The sequence below is a fragment of the Myotis daubentonii genome, chromosome 7 (assembly GCF_963259705.1).
Source record: "Myotis daubentonii chromosome 7, mMyoDau2.1, whole genome shotgun sequence".
Taxonomy (NCBI): Eukaryota; Metazoa; Chordata; class Mammalia; order Chiroptera; family Vespertilionidae; genus Myotis; species Myotis daubentonii.
Window position 1 is genome coordinate 54,159,756 of NC_081846.1, and position 12,697 is coordinate 54,172,452.

The following is a 12,697-nucleotide window of genomic DNA, read 5'->3' on the forward strand; positions in this document are numbered from 1 at the left end:
TGCATATGGTGCTATATGGACAAAGAACTTGTACTGAAAGGAAAACATTTCTGTCTGCAGTACCTCACAGTGTCTCAGAGGAAGAAAAGTACAGTCACATGGCGTATTTCTCACAGAACCTTTCGTGGCTGTAATTTTCTTTCTCTCCTTGAAATTAGAACATGTATACTGTACATACCTGAAAGTGGGTATTATTTTACTTCTTCTTTTAGTTGCAAATAGAAAGGTTATATGAAACTCAATAAATTGCCAAAGTAATTGGTGAGAGATTTCTAGAGGAAATTGAAACATAAAACTAAACTTGTAAAAAAAAAAAAAAAAGGTTTAAAAACCTCTGTATGTCAACGTAAGCAGATGTTGGTGTAGAGTTTACAAGGATGAGAAGGTTCAGTAAAACCTCCCTTAAGCCATTCACAGTTCACTCCAAGGCCAAGAACGCCCCCAAAATCTGTTTCTAATTTTACAGAAATCTTTTGAAATTTGGCACGGTTTTGAAAAGTCCATGGAAAGAAAAAAAACCTTGTCCTAGCTTCCTCTTCCAACTCCAAAGACAGACTTGCTTCCTTTCAACGGTTTTCACAGATGCAGTGACCCACGCTCCGAAGTCAGAATTAGCTGACTTTCACAAACATCTGGAAAAATGAAGGTTAGTACATGCAAACTCAGGTGTTGCTAAAGAATGAGGGCTGGCAGAATTGAGTGCGAACAATGTTTTATATTGTTTAGAAGGTGAGGATTTGTCCATAAGTATGTACTTCCTGGAGTGGGTTGAGATTGGGAGATTATTCTAAATATACTGTAGAAACATTTGTCTGTGTGGAGCTGGAAAAATTCCAGCAATTAGAGCCAGACCAGTGGAAGACTATCAAAAGTTTGTGTTAGGGAGAACTAAGATTTAACGGCAAACAAAATTTTGTGTTTTCTACTACTTAGCAGAAACTGGATGAATATCTAATTCATTTTTATTTTATGTAGACATGGTTAAAAATCTTATTTGGAATTGCCACCTCTGCTGTGCTTGCTTTATTGGTGATGTGCATTGCCTTACGTCCTTTGAGAGGTAAGAATTTTTCTCTGATTTTCTCTGTCAGCCTTGGAAAATGCACTAACACATGGTCACGAGTGATTGAACATTTCCAAAGTGCTTATTTTCCAAAGTAAGCCTGTTATTTCCATGAAGACTTATAAGCTCACAGATATGTCCTTGTGCAACCAGAAATCATGAGGAATTTAAGGCAGGAGTAGAAAGAGATTTCCAATATGATTTCAGCAATAGAAAAACCTAAGCACTTTCTGTATCATTCCCACACCTCCCCAAATATAAACTAAATTACAAGCTTTGACAGACCTTTAGAGGCGACATTTTTGACTAACGTTGCTTGAACGGATTGCCTCATGGAAAGTAAAACTGAGTATGAATTGGAAAGTTAAAACAGAAACTATGGCTTTGTGTTTGTTTGTTTTATTATGAGTCTTTTCAAAAATTTAGAAAGGCGGTCTAGAATGGAGATCTTGAGTATAGCTGTATAGAAAAACTAAAATTGTTGTTCTAGATGCAGTAGCAATGAACAATTAAAATAGAAAATGAAAAACTATTAAACAAGCATTATGTTTAGTGATAAATGAATTCTTTTAAAAAGGGTTTAGATTAACATCAACCTCCCTTTGCTGAAAGTTGGAAGATACTATGGACTAGAAGGGGGTAGTTTAAATTTAAATTAAGACTCTGTCTGTACATTATCCAGCAATATTAAAGGTATGTTTCTGTAAAAGTTATGAAGAGAAGCTCAAATTCTTAACCAGGAGAAAAACACAACAATAACATGTCTTGTGCTTTGAGGGGAAAGTATGTAGCAACAATTATTAAAAGCTTATAATAGCTAAGGTGGTGAATACCTTTGGTTAAAAGTTAACTGTCAGTAAAGGAAAATAAATGACAAACCTTTAGCTAAATTATGTAGGAGTCCTAAATGATCCATTGTTTTAAAAATTAGAATACAGAAAATATTTTGAAAAATTCAAAATGCTCATGGGACTTTCACAGAATTACAAAATGAAGAGGTTAGTCAATATGATGAAGGCATTTTGCTTGTATCTTCAGTGTTAATCTTCAATCCATTTCCTGCTCTATGCCAGCATCAATTATTCTTAGGCTGTTGAGAGGTATTGTGTGCATCCACACTTTTTATATTTTTTCAGGTTAAAATTGTTTCCAGATCAGTGTTTTACCTCAGTGGCTTGGGAGCCATATTTCCCTCATGCCAGCAATTGTCAGGTGACATATTAGGTCCCATTGACCTGTTGAATGCCAATGTGTTCAGAATTAGCTCCTGATTTTAAAAGAAACCCCAGTACTTGAAATCAACATGTTGCTCCCTCAGAAATGAATATTCTGAGGACGAAAGTGTACAGACTAACTTGTGAGCCTGCTTCCATGTCCACAGGCAAGGACGGGTTGCCTTAGCACTTTGGAATTTGAGCCATAATTTCTAATAGGAAATATACTATCAACACTAATAAAAGAGAAAAATGGTAATTGGCGTACGAGCTACCCTTTTCATTGGCTAATCAGGGCTATATGCAAATTAACTGCCAACTAAGATTGGCAGTTAACTGCCAACAAGATGGTGGTTAATTTGCATATGTAGGCACAATGCAGGGAGGCGAAAGGGAAAGCAGGAAGAAGCCCCCTGCCACTGACAGTGATCAGAAACCCAGGGGGGAGCTAAGAGCTGGGGGGCAGGGCAAAGGCGGCCCTGGGGCCGCCTTTGCCCTGCCCCCCAGCCATGATCAGAGAATCAGGTGCCTTTTCCGCCCTGGCCAGTGATAACAGGAAGTAGGGATGGAGCCAGCGATGGGAGCTGGGCACAGTCGAAGCTGGCAGTCCCAGGAGCTAGGGGCCCCTTGCCTGGGCCTAAAGTGGAGCCCACGATCGCGGGGCCGCTGCAGCTGCGGATCCCCGCTGCCCGGGCCAGACGCCTCAGCCAGAGGCATCCTGCAGGGGCAGGGGCGGAGCCCACGTGATCGTGCCCCCACCTCCAGCCCCCGCTGCCACTGCAGGTCCCCGCTGCCCGGGCCGGACGCCTAGGCCAGAGGCATCAGGCCTGGGCAAGGGGCCGATCCTGCGATTGGGGGGTGATGGGGGTCAACGCCTGAGGGCTCCCAGTATGTGAGAGGGGGCAGGCTGGGCTGAGGGACACTCCCCCACCCCAACACCCAGTGCACGAATTTCGTGCACCGGGCCCCTAGTAGTTACATATTTATAAATAATATATAAGTATATGCCCACATAGATATTTATTAATCCTACATAATAAAACCCTAATATGCAAATCGACTGAATGGAGGAATGACCAGTTGCTATGATGTGCATTGATCACCTTGGGGTAGCCGCTCAACACAGGAGCTGCCCCTGACCTGGAGGGAGGTGACCTGCAGTAGTGATCCGGGGGCGGTGCCAGGCTGCCAGTCAAGGTGGGTGCCAGCAGGGGGCCCCCTGATTGCCCCGCCCACTGGTAGCCCCACAGATGGCCCTGATCTCTGGCCAGGCCTAGGGAACCTACCCTATATATTGGGCACAGTCTTTTAGATTTAAAAATTAAAACCTGGCAAGGCTACTCTAACACTGAAAAAACAGGATGATGCAGCCATGACATGCATGGACTATGGCTTGCACATTTTGTGGTCAGCCCTGATTCTGACACTTATAACTGTGTGAAAAAGCCAATTACTTAACTTCTCTCTATTTCAGTTTTTCCACCCATAAGATGGGTAGAATGGTACTACTGCCTCAGAAGGCTCATGTTATGTACTACTTTTTATAATCAGAGCATCTAGCTGCCCATACAACAGCAAGATGCCTTCCACCTATATGAAAATTATGGTCACTGGTGCATGCAGCATCCCCGATTGTGAGAGGGATGTCCTACTGCTGGTTTAGGCCTGACATTCCCCAAGCGGTCCTGGATTGCAAGAGGATTCAGGCCAGGTTGAGGAACCTCACCCCACCCTTCACCCCACACCCCCATGCATGAATTTCGTGCACCAGGCCTCTGGTTATTTATAACCCCAATCCTTACCTTCTCTCCAAGTTTAGACATGTATAATATGTACATAAATGTATGTTATAAAGTACATATATTATAAAAGTCTATGTCATTTAAAACCTAGTTTTCTGTTTCAACCAATGGGATAATTCTCAGAGCAAATTAATTTCCTTGTAGAGTGAAGTAATAAAATTAAACTTTAGGAGGAATTTTATTACTCATCCAGAAACAGAAAATTTATTAAAAAGTTGAGAATTACACTTTTTGTCCATAATACCATTCTCTTTCTATTCTAAATTGTCTGAAAAACTGCTCAGAATGTCATTTAAATGACTTGTACTGGAACCATTCACTCCGCTACTTTGCAGAGTAGGCCAGGGGAAGCCCTCCTCCCTCCAGGCAGTGGTATAGACAGCCCTGATTTGAAGTGGATCCTCTGACCTCCCTCCTTCTTCCCACATCCCACTCCTCAATCATCCTTAGTCTACACCAGTGATGGCGAACCTTTTGAGCTCGGCGTTGCAGCATTTTGAAAAACCCTAACTTAACTCTGGTGCCGTGTCACATATAGAAATTTTTTTGATATTTTCAACCATGATAAAACAAAGATTTATATTTTTGATATTTATTTTATATATTTAAATGCCATTTAACAAAGAAAAATCAACCAAAAAAATGAGTTCGCGTGTCAGAGGTTCACCATCACTGGTCTAGAGCTTCCGGCCCAGTTCTCACTCTCACAACTGCCCAGTGCCTGGTGAGATAGGATCTAAGGTAGCAAAGCAGGAGAAGGGAAAGAGGAGGGAGGAGAAGGAACAGAGAATTCGAAGGGAAGGAAGCTCCTAGTTGGCCTTTTCAAGCTTTCTCAGAAGCTCCATTACCTCACATTTACCTTAGATGCCCTTGTATTCTTAGCCCAGTATTATGTGCTAACAACTTAAGGACAGTCTTCCTTGGAGAAAGTTAAAAACCCACTTCAGAAACATTCAATTATTCATTTATATATTGAGGAATTAAGTCCCACTGACTACTTGCCCATCGTTGTGCCAAGTGTCGGGGAAATAGAGATTCAGCAGTCTAGATTTCCCTCTGAAAGTAGGGGTAAGAATCCAGAGTGGGTGCATGGCCTCACCACCAACAGGAGGTCGGGGTTTCTGTTGTTCCCCACCAGGTCTAGGTCAAAGAAGAAATGACAGGGGCTCTTCTGTGGAGAGAGAGGCCCAGGGAACACCAACTTCGGGATGCAAAGGGCTGTGGAGAATTTAGGCAGAATTTTATGAACAAATAGGAAAATATGGTGGTGAAATGAGAAAAATCCATTTAGATCACTCACATAGTAATAAAAATAAGGGACAACTTTTTTTTTTGAAACTTTCAAAATTTCCCATTTTTATTTTCACCCAAATGGAAAACACATATGGGTTTCTACCTCTTAGTCCCAGGCTGTCCTCCTTGGCCTCAGCCTATTCCCATTAAACTGATGCCTGCTCTATTCTCCTGCCTCGATTTACTTTCTCTCGCCTTCCCAAGCACCACCCTTCTTCCTGTGTGAAGATACAACCAGGCGGAGAATGGAAACTGAGCTCCACACCTTCCCTTCAATTTTGTCAACCCCCAAAAGAAACACACAGGCCTTGTTTCAAGAGATTTACAGAGGTGACAATAACAAAAGCCAAAGAAACAGAAAACAAAAATTGCAAAGTGACAGAGGCTCCAGAATTTCCAAAGTAAATTCTATACGGTCTTGCTTCATGATTTGCAGTTTCTGAATTCCTGGACCTACCTTTGTGAAATTCATTTGTGAAATGAAATGTAGCAGTCATCTACTCTCTCCTTGAATTCTATTGAGTGTTGAGTTTCTCATATGGTGATGAGCAAGCACTCAATAAATGCCAGCTATTATTTTTCTATAATTTTTAACATGCAGTAGCTACTTAATAAGTGGCAGCTAGAATTTCACTGTATTCTTCATCCTCATATACATATGCACACAAAGATGATGACTAGGCCCCTCTGTGCCATATATTTCAATTTCAACAATGTTCTTAATTCTGAGAGTGTGTGTGTGACAGGGTGTCTTTATCCTTGGGTATCATCCCTGTTCCTATTCCCCATCTCCTTGGATCAAGAACAACATATATTTTTTAGAAACTTTTGTGTACAAGGAACTCATAGGAGACATCACAAGTTCTGAGGCAAAAGAAGAGAAAAGATAAAGGGAGTTGGGGGAGGGGCGAAATGGAGAATGAATTTGAGGGAAAGAAACAAAGGAGGGGGGTGCCTCTCAGATCACCCTGAAATCCTCGTGTCTGTCTTTAAACACTTTTCTTTTTACTGTTGTTGTTTTGGGCCGGCTGTGTTTTATAAAACTTTGTAATGTCACCAACTTTAAAAAATCAGAGGATTTCATATAAAAATTTATATTTTTGGCTTCTCTTTAAATATTAAATCTGGCAGCAATGGGCCCATGGTAATAGTTAGCTAAGAAGCAGGTGCCTTCAGATGGGCAATGCTTTCTCCAGTTTCCCACAACTTTCTATTTAATTATGTACAAGATGCCATATTCATTCACAGTATCAGCCTGAAGTCGATAAACATTGGATTTTTAACCCTTGGGCTGAAAAACACACACACACAAACACACACATACACACACACACACACACCAAAAACATATATGATGCCTTTAAAAATAACTACTGAATATGAAAAACCTGAGATTAGTATCCCATAGTCATCTATTATCCACAGTGTCCTGTCCACTGTGATCCCTGGACACTTGGATTATTTGTCCCACAATTATTTATTAAGTACTTTCCTGTTGTCTAAGGCATGAATAACAAAGTCTCTACCATTAAGAAAGAACAGTTTGATAGTAAATAGGTAAACAAATAAATTAACAGAATATTTCAAATTCTTAAAAGTTCTATCAAGAACAACTGGAGTGGCCCAGCCAGTGTTGCCCAGTAGTTGAACATCAACCTATAAACAGGAAGTTCGATTTATTTCAGAAGATATGTGAAATTTATATAGAAAACAATATTTTGTAAGAATATCATTTAGAATGTCCGTGTTTTAGTCAGAAATCCATTGTTGTTATTATTATTGTTACTATTACTATAACTTCAACAACCACTTTTTAGAATATAAGATATATGTGGGATGAAACCATCTTCACAGGAGATGAGAATATGTTTTTAAGGCTTGAAATTTTCCCAGTATCAACATTTAGAACTGTGAAACAGACTCCCTCAAACATCTTAAGAGTTTTAAGCTTATTTATTCACTGTTCTTTTGGAGGAAATATGGAGAAGTCTAAAGGGTTTAGAAAGTTCACAAACATAAAAGAGCTTTTGAGGTGAGGGTAAATAAATCAACTTTGCAGATTATATTTCTCTGATTTGCCCTTGGATTTTAAAATCACAGAAGATGAATCTTTGCAAACTTGCTTTGAGTTTTGCCAAATTTTAAATAACTTAGAAAATAATCCAAGTCTTTGGATGATTTCCATAAAGTGGAGGAGTTTACCTGTCTCCTATTTCCAAAGCAAATTGTGTTACAACTTATACAAGAATAGCTAATCATAAATACACCTTAAGAAATATGTGTTCTAAAGCTCAAATCAGGAATGTGGAATCAGAGCTCAAAGTTCTTAATAAACAGAGACAGTCATGCAGAGCTTTCAAATATAACAATAATTAACATAGTAGGCACAATTGAAATGATATTTTCATATAATATTCAAATACTAATTAGCCTTTTTCAAATTTATTGCCTTTTTTGGTTGTTAATCCTCACCGGATGATACTTTTCTATTGATGTTTAGAGAGAGTGGGAGGGATGGGAAAAGACAGAAAGAGAGAAAGATTGATGTGAGAAAGACACATCGATTGGTTGCCTTCCACACATGCACCAACCAGGGCTGGGGATTGAGCCTGTAACTAAGGTGTGTGCCCTTCACTGGAATTGAACCGGACTCTTCAGTATGAGGGCCAATCCCCTATCCACTGTGCCAAACTGGCTAGGGCTTACTGCCCATTTTAAGTAGAGAAAAGAAGTTATTGTTCATTTTAGTATCCTGGTGAACTAACAAAAATTATGTAGTATAAACAGAATAACAAAATCATTTTAAACCTTTATTCCTATTAATAATAAAAAGAATTTCTTAGTGTCTAAATTAAAATTTTTAATACATATTATGATTTTATAGTTGGTAGAAACACTGATGTGATAAGATTCTTTAAAAGAACAAAATATGCATGGCCGGAGTGGCTCAGTTGGTTGAGCATCGTCCTGTGCACCGAAAGGTTGCCGGTTCAGTCCCTGGTCAGGCCACATATAGAAGGCAGCCAAGTAGAGATGACAAGGAAGAACTTTAATATACAGGTCTGGAATTCAGAGGAGAAATCCATTGGGGGGGGTCAGGTCAGGTGGTGGGGTGAGTCAGCCTAGAGATTTATAAAGGAAACCCCAGGAGAATGAAATGGCTGAGGACAGGGGCTCTTCCTCAGACCCCAAGTAACACCAGTATGAGCCATACCAAAATTTAAGGTAGAGATTAGAGGAAGATGAGCTGGCAAAGGAGGCTCAATGGGCCTACATTTCCATGAATAATTATTCTACCTCCCTTGTGTGTTGGTTGCTTCTTGACCTAATTTTTGTTTGGTTTGTTTTGCTGTTATTGGTTGTTATTTTATTACACATGTTCTTTCGCTTTAAATCATAGTATAGTGATAAAGTGCCCAGCCTCTAAAATCAGATGGAGCTGGATTTAAACCCCAGCTCTGTCACGTATTAAGCAAGTTACTTTGCCTCTAATTCCCATGCCCTAATCTGTAAAATGAAGTTCATAACAGTCCATCTCAGAGAGGTGAGTGAGGATGTCATGGGACCATGCATTTAGAGTGCTTGGTACTTATGAAAACTTCGTCAATTACAATACTTCCTATTATTTGTTTAAAGCTACCTCAGATCCATTTGTTCCCAGTTGTCAGCTTTTGCCCAAATATATTCATGTTTTTTTAATTCATTACTTTATTTTTTATTTTATTAAGGTATTACAAATAGTACATATGTCTCATTTATTTCCCCCATTGACCTCCCCCTAGCCTCTCCTACCCCCTGGCACTTGCCCTCACCATCCCGCACACCCCAGTGTCTTGCAACTGTTGATTGTGCTTATATGCATGCATACAAGTCCTTTGGTTTATCTCTTACCTCCCCAACCCTCCCTACCTTCCCGCTGTACTTTGACAGTCTGTTCAATGCTTCTTTGCCTCTGTTTATATTAGTTTTTAAATAGTAGATTCTACACTCTAAAATTTCCTACATTTGCACCTGTGGTGCTTACTCAAGAAAAACTAATAAACAAACAGACATGACTTGAAGCAATGGCTAGAGATGATGCCTCCTTCTAGATAGTTTCTCTGAAGACATGTGTGGTGTGCCTGGGAACCCATGTCACTTTCCTTAGAGTGGCTTATTTAGCATCAGTTCTGACTCAAATACGGAAATGAGAACAAAGGGACCCTGCCATTTGTGTGCCCACTTTAATAAAACATATTTTCTCATTTAGTTTGTGAAAAGTATTAGAGCTAACATTGAATGCTTCTGCTCTGGCACTTATTCCCAATTTTTCAGGACTAGAAAATTAAATGGCAGAAACAGAAACAGAATCTTAATAAAGAATAAGCACAAAGTTTTAAAAAAGAATTAGAATAGTGAATCATTACTTGTGAATCATTTCTGTGAATTGTAATTTCTTGGATTCATAATTGAAGTAGTTTTCCGCTTTGCTTTAATAAGTTCAAATGCAAATGTATAGTTAATTAGAGTGTTTAAGTGGTGTATGAGGAACTGTGCTAAAGATGGGCCAAGTTGACTCTAAGGACACTGTGAATAATTAAGTATTGATCAAAGAAGTGTCAGTTACATATAGAAGAGAGATGTTTTCAGAAGTCATTACTGCTTCAGCTCAAATATTTAGAGTTTAAAAATTATACATGTCAAAACTAAACTTTCAAAACAACCAAAAGGTTATATTTCAATATAACTAGAAGCCAGTGCACAAAAATTTGTGCACTCAAGGGGGTCCCTCAACCCGGCCTGTGCCCTCTCACAGTCTGAGACCCCTCGGGGGATGTCCACCTACTGGCTTAGGCCCGCTCCCCAGGGGATTGGGCCTAAGTAGGCAGTCAGACATCCCTCTGGCAGCCAGGGAGCCCTCGGGGGATGTCTACTTGCCAGAGGGGAGCAGGCCTAAGCTGCAGTTGGACATCCTTAGCGCTGCTGAGGAGGCAGGAGAGGCTCCTGCCACCATCGCTGTGCTGGCAGCTGTCAGCCTGGCTTGTGGCTGAGCAGAGCTCCCCCTGTGGGAGCACACTGACTACCAGGGGGCAGCTCCTGCATTGAGCGTCTGCTCCCTGGTGGTCAGTGTGTGTCATAGTGACCGTCATTCCCAGTTGTTCTGCTGTTATGGTCAATTTGCATATTACCCTTTTATTATACAGGATAGAGGCCTGGTGCACGAGTGGGGGCCAGCTGGTTTGCCCTAAAGAGTGTCCTGGATCAGGGTGTGGGTCCCGCTGGGGTGCCTGGCCAGCCTGGGTGAGGGGCTGAGGGCTGTTTTCAGGCTGGCCAAGCCCCCCAGTGGGGACCCTCATCCCATGAAGGTGTGGCCAGCCTGGGTGAAGGGCTGAGGGCTGTTTTTGGGCTGGTCAAGCCCCCCAGAGGGGACCCTAACCCCATGGGGATGTGGCCAGCCTGGGTGAGGGGTTGAGGGCAGTTTTTATGCTGCCCACTGCCCCTTCAGGGTGGGAGTTCCTGCTGGGGTGCCTGGCCAGCCTGGGTGAGGGGCTGAAGGCCATTTTCAGGCTGGTTATGCCCCCCGGTGACCCAAGCTCCCAGCCTCTCCTTTTTTTTTTTTTTTCTGGGATTTATTTATCTTCTATAATTGAAATTTTGTAGCCTTGAGCAGAGCCCAGGTCCAGCTGGAAGCAGGTATCTGGGATTTATTTATCTTCTATAATTGAAACTTTGTAGCCTTGAGTGGAGCCGAGGGTTGGCCAGGGCCGGCTGGAAGCTTGGCTTCCTTCATCACCGGGGGCAACCCAAGCCTCCTGCTGGCTCCAGCTCCGTGGCTGCTGACATCTTAGTTGGGTTAATTTGCGTACTCACTCCTGATTGCCTGGTGGGCATGGCTTGTGGGCGTGGCTTGAGCATAGAGGAGGGATGGTTAATTTGCATGTTTCTCTTTTATTATATAGGATTATTTGTAAGGAGCATGAAAATCCAGTTATTCATTCAATAATTACTAGTGGCATCTTTTTTAGGTGACAGGAACTTGTTTAGTCATAGAGATACATTTTATACTGATTTACATACACACACACATTTACAACACTAGAAAATAAACCCCTCAGTGCTTTCCCTGCAATCTTGTTTAAATCTAACCTGGATCAGAATCAGACCCCTTGCCCTTTTTTCATTCTTCAAGGATCGCCAGAGGAAATGTACTTAAGAAGAATCCAATTGAGTGTAGCCTGAACAGATTGTGGGCAAGAGGACTGAATAGGGGTATAAACATTGTAGATCATTACCATTCCTTGAAGGCCACGATCAACAGTTAGTTGTGGGTATTTATGTCCATGAGGCATGGATTGCTGGTCAGGCCATGCCCATCCACATACCAAGAGATTACAGGCAAAGGGCATCCCAATGAGAGGCACAGGGGTACAATGAAGTAAAATTCACTGAATAGATTCAGTGAAATCACTAAGTTTGGATTCTTTGCAGAAGAATATCCTGGGGGTATTGGTAAAAATGAAGGTTAGCAGGACCTCATCCCCAGAGATTCTGAACCATTAGGTTTGAGATAAGGATTAGGAATCTATTTTTCAAACAGCATCCAAGTGACTCCAGGGACTAAATTTGGATACATTTTTTAATTAGGGCCTATCCATGTTGAAATTTACCACATGGATAGGAGGGTAGAGAATAAGGGCATGTATATCTTTGGGGGGAAATTAGTGAAAATAAGTTAACATAAAATCTGTCAAGTTGATTTATTTTTTTTCATTCAAAAATATTTATCATGCTCCCACTATATGTGAAGCATTATTCTAGGTACTGGACATATGACAGTGAGAAAAATCAAATACAGACTCTGTTATCATGGATAAAAACCTATGCCTTATACAATTCACAGAAATATAAAGACAGAATGTTTATATTCAATAAATTGAGCTAAGTGTTGAGATAGCAATAAGCCAATAGCATTTTCATAGAGCCCACTGGAAGGTCATTTCTGCTGATGGCTGATGGTAGTGGTCAGCATTGATAGTGCAATGAAAATTACTATGTTTATAATCTTTCTAAATATACAAAGAACCAGAACTAAGGTTGAAAACTAAGTAAACTTTATGTTTTATACATCTGAATATGACCTAATGCAACATCTCAGAGCAGACACATTACTTCATTACATTTATAAACAGGAAGAGCAGAATGACTAATTTAGAGTCTTCCCATTTGATTCGGTATCTTTCTGAGCCCCACCTGACTCCAGCATAATCAATCACACCTCTGAGCCTCACCTGCACCACATGTGAGGTTCGTACTCACCAAACCCAAATCTGTGCAAGAACCCTATT

At 40.8% G+C, this 12,697-nt stretch overlaps 1 protein-coding gene across 2 annotated transcripts in view; it reads left to right on the plus strand.

The window, feature by feature from the left end:
• Positions 1-391: 391 nt before the first annotated feature.
• Positions 392-12,697, plus strand: part of FAP (fibroblast activation protein alpha) — a 71,302-nt gene continuing 58,996 nt past the window's right edge. The window contains exons 1-2 of one of the 2 annotated variants that reach the window (XM_059704262.1): positions 392-646; positions 976-1,060. In XM_059704262.1, coding sequence (XP_059560245.1) covers positions 641-646; positions 976-1,060 — 91 coding nt within the window. In that variant the 5' untranslated portion in view covers positions 392-640. The remainder of the gene's footprint in view (positions 647-975; positions 1,061-12,697) is intronic. The other variant, XM_059704263.1, reaches the window with a different exon arrangement.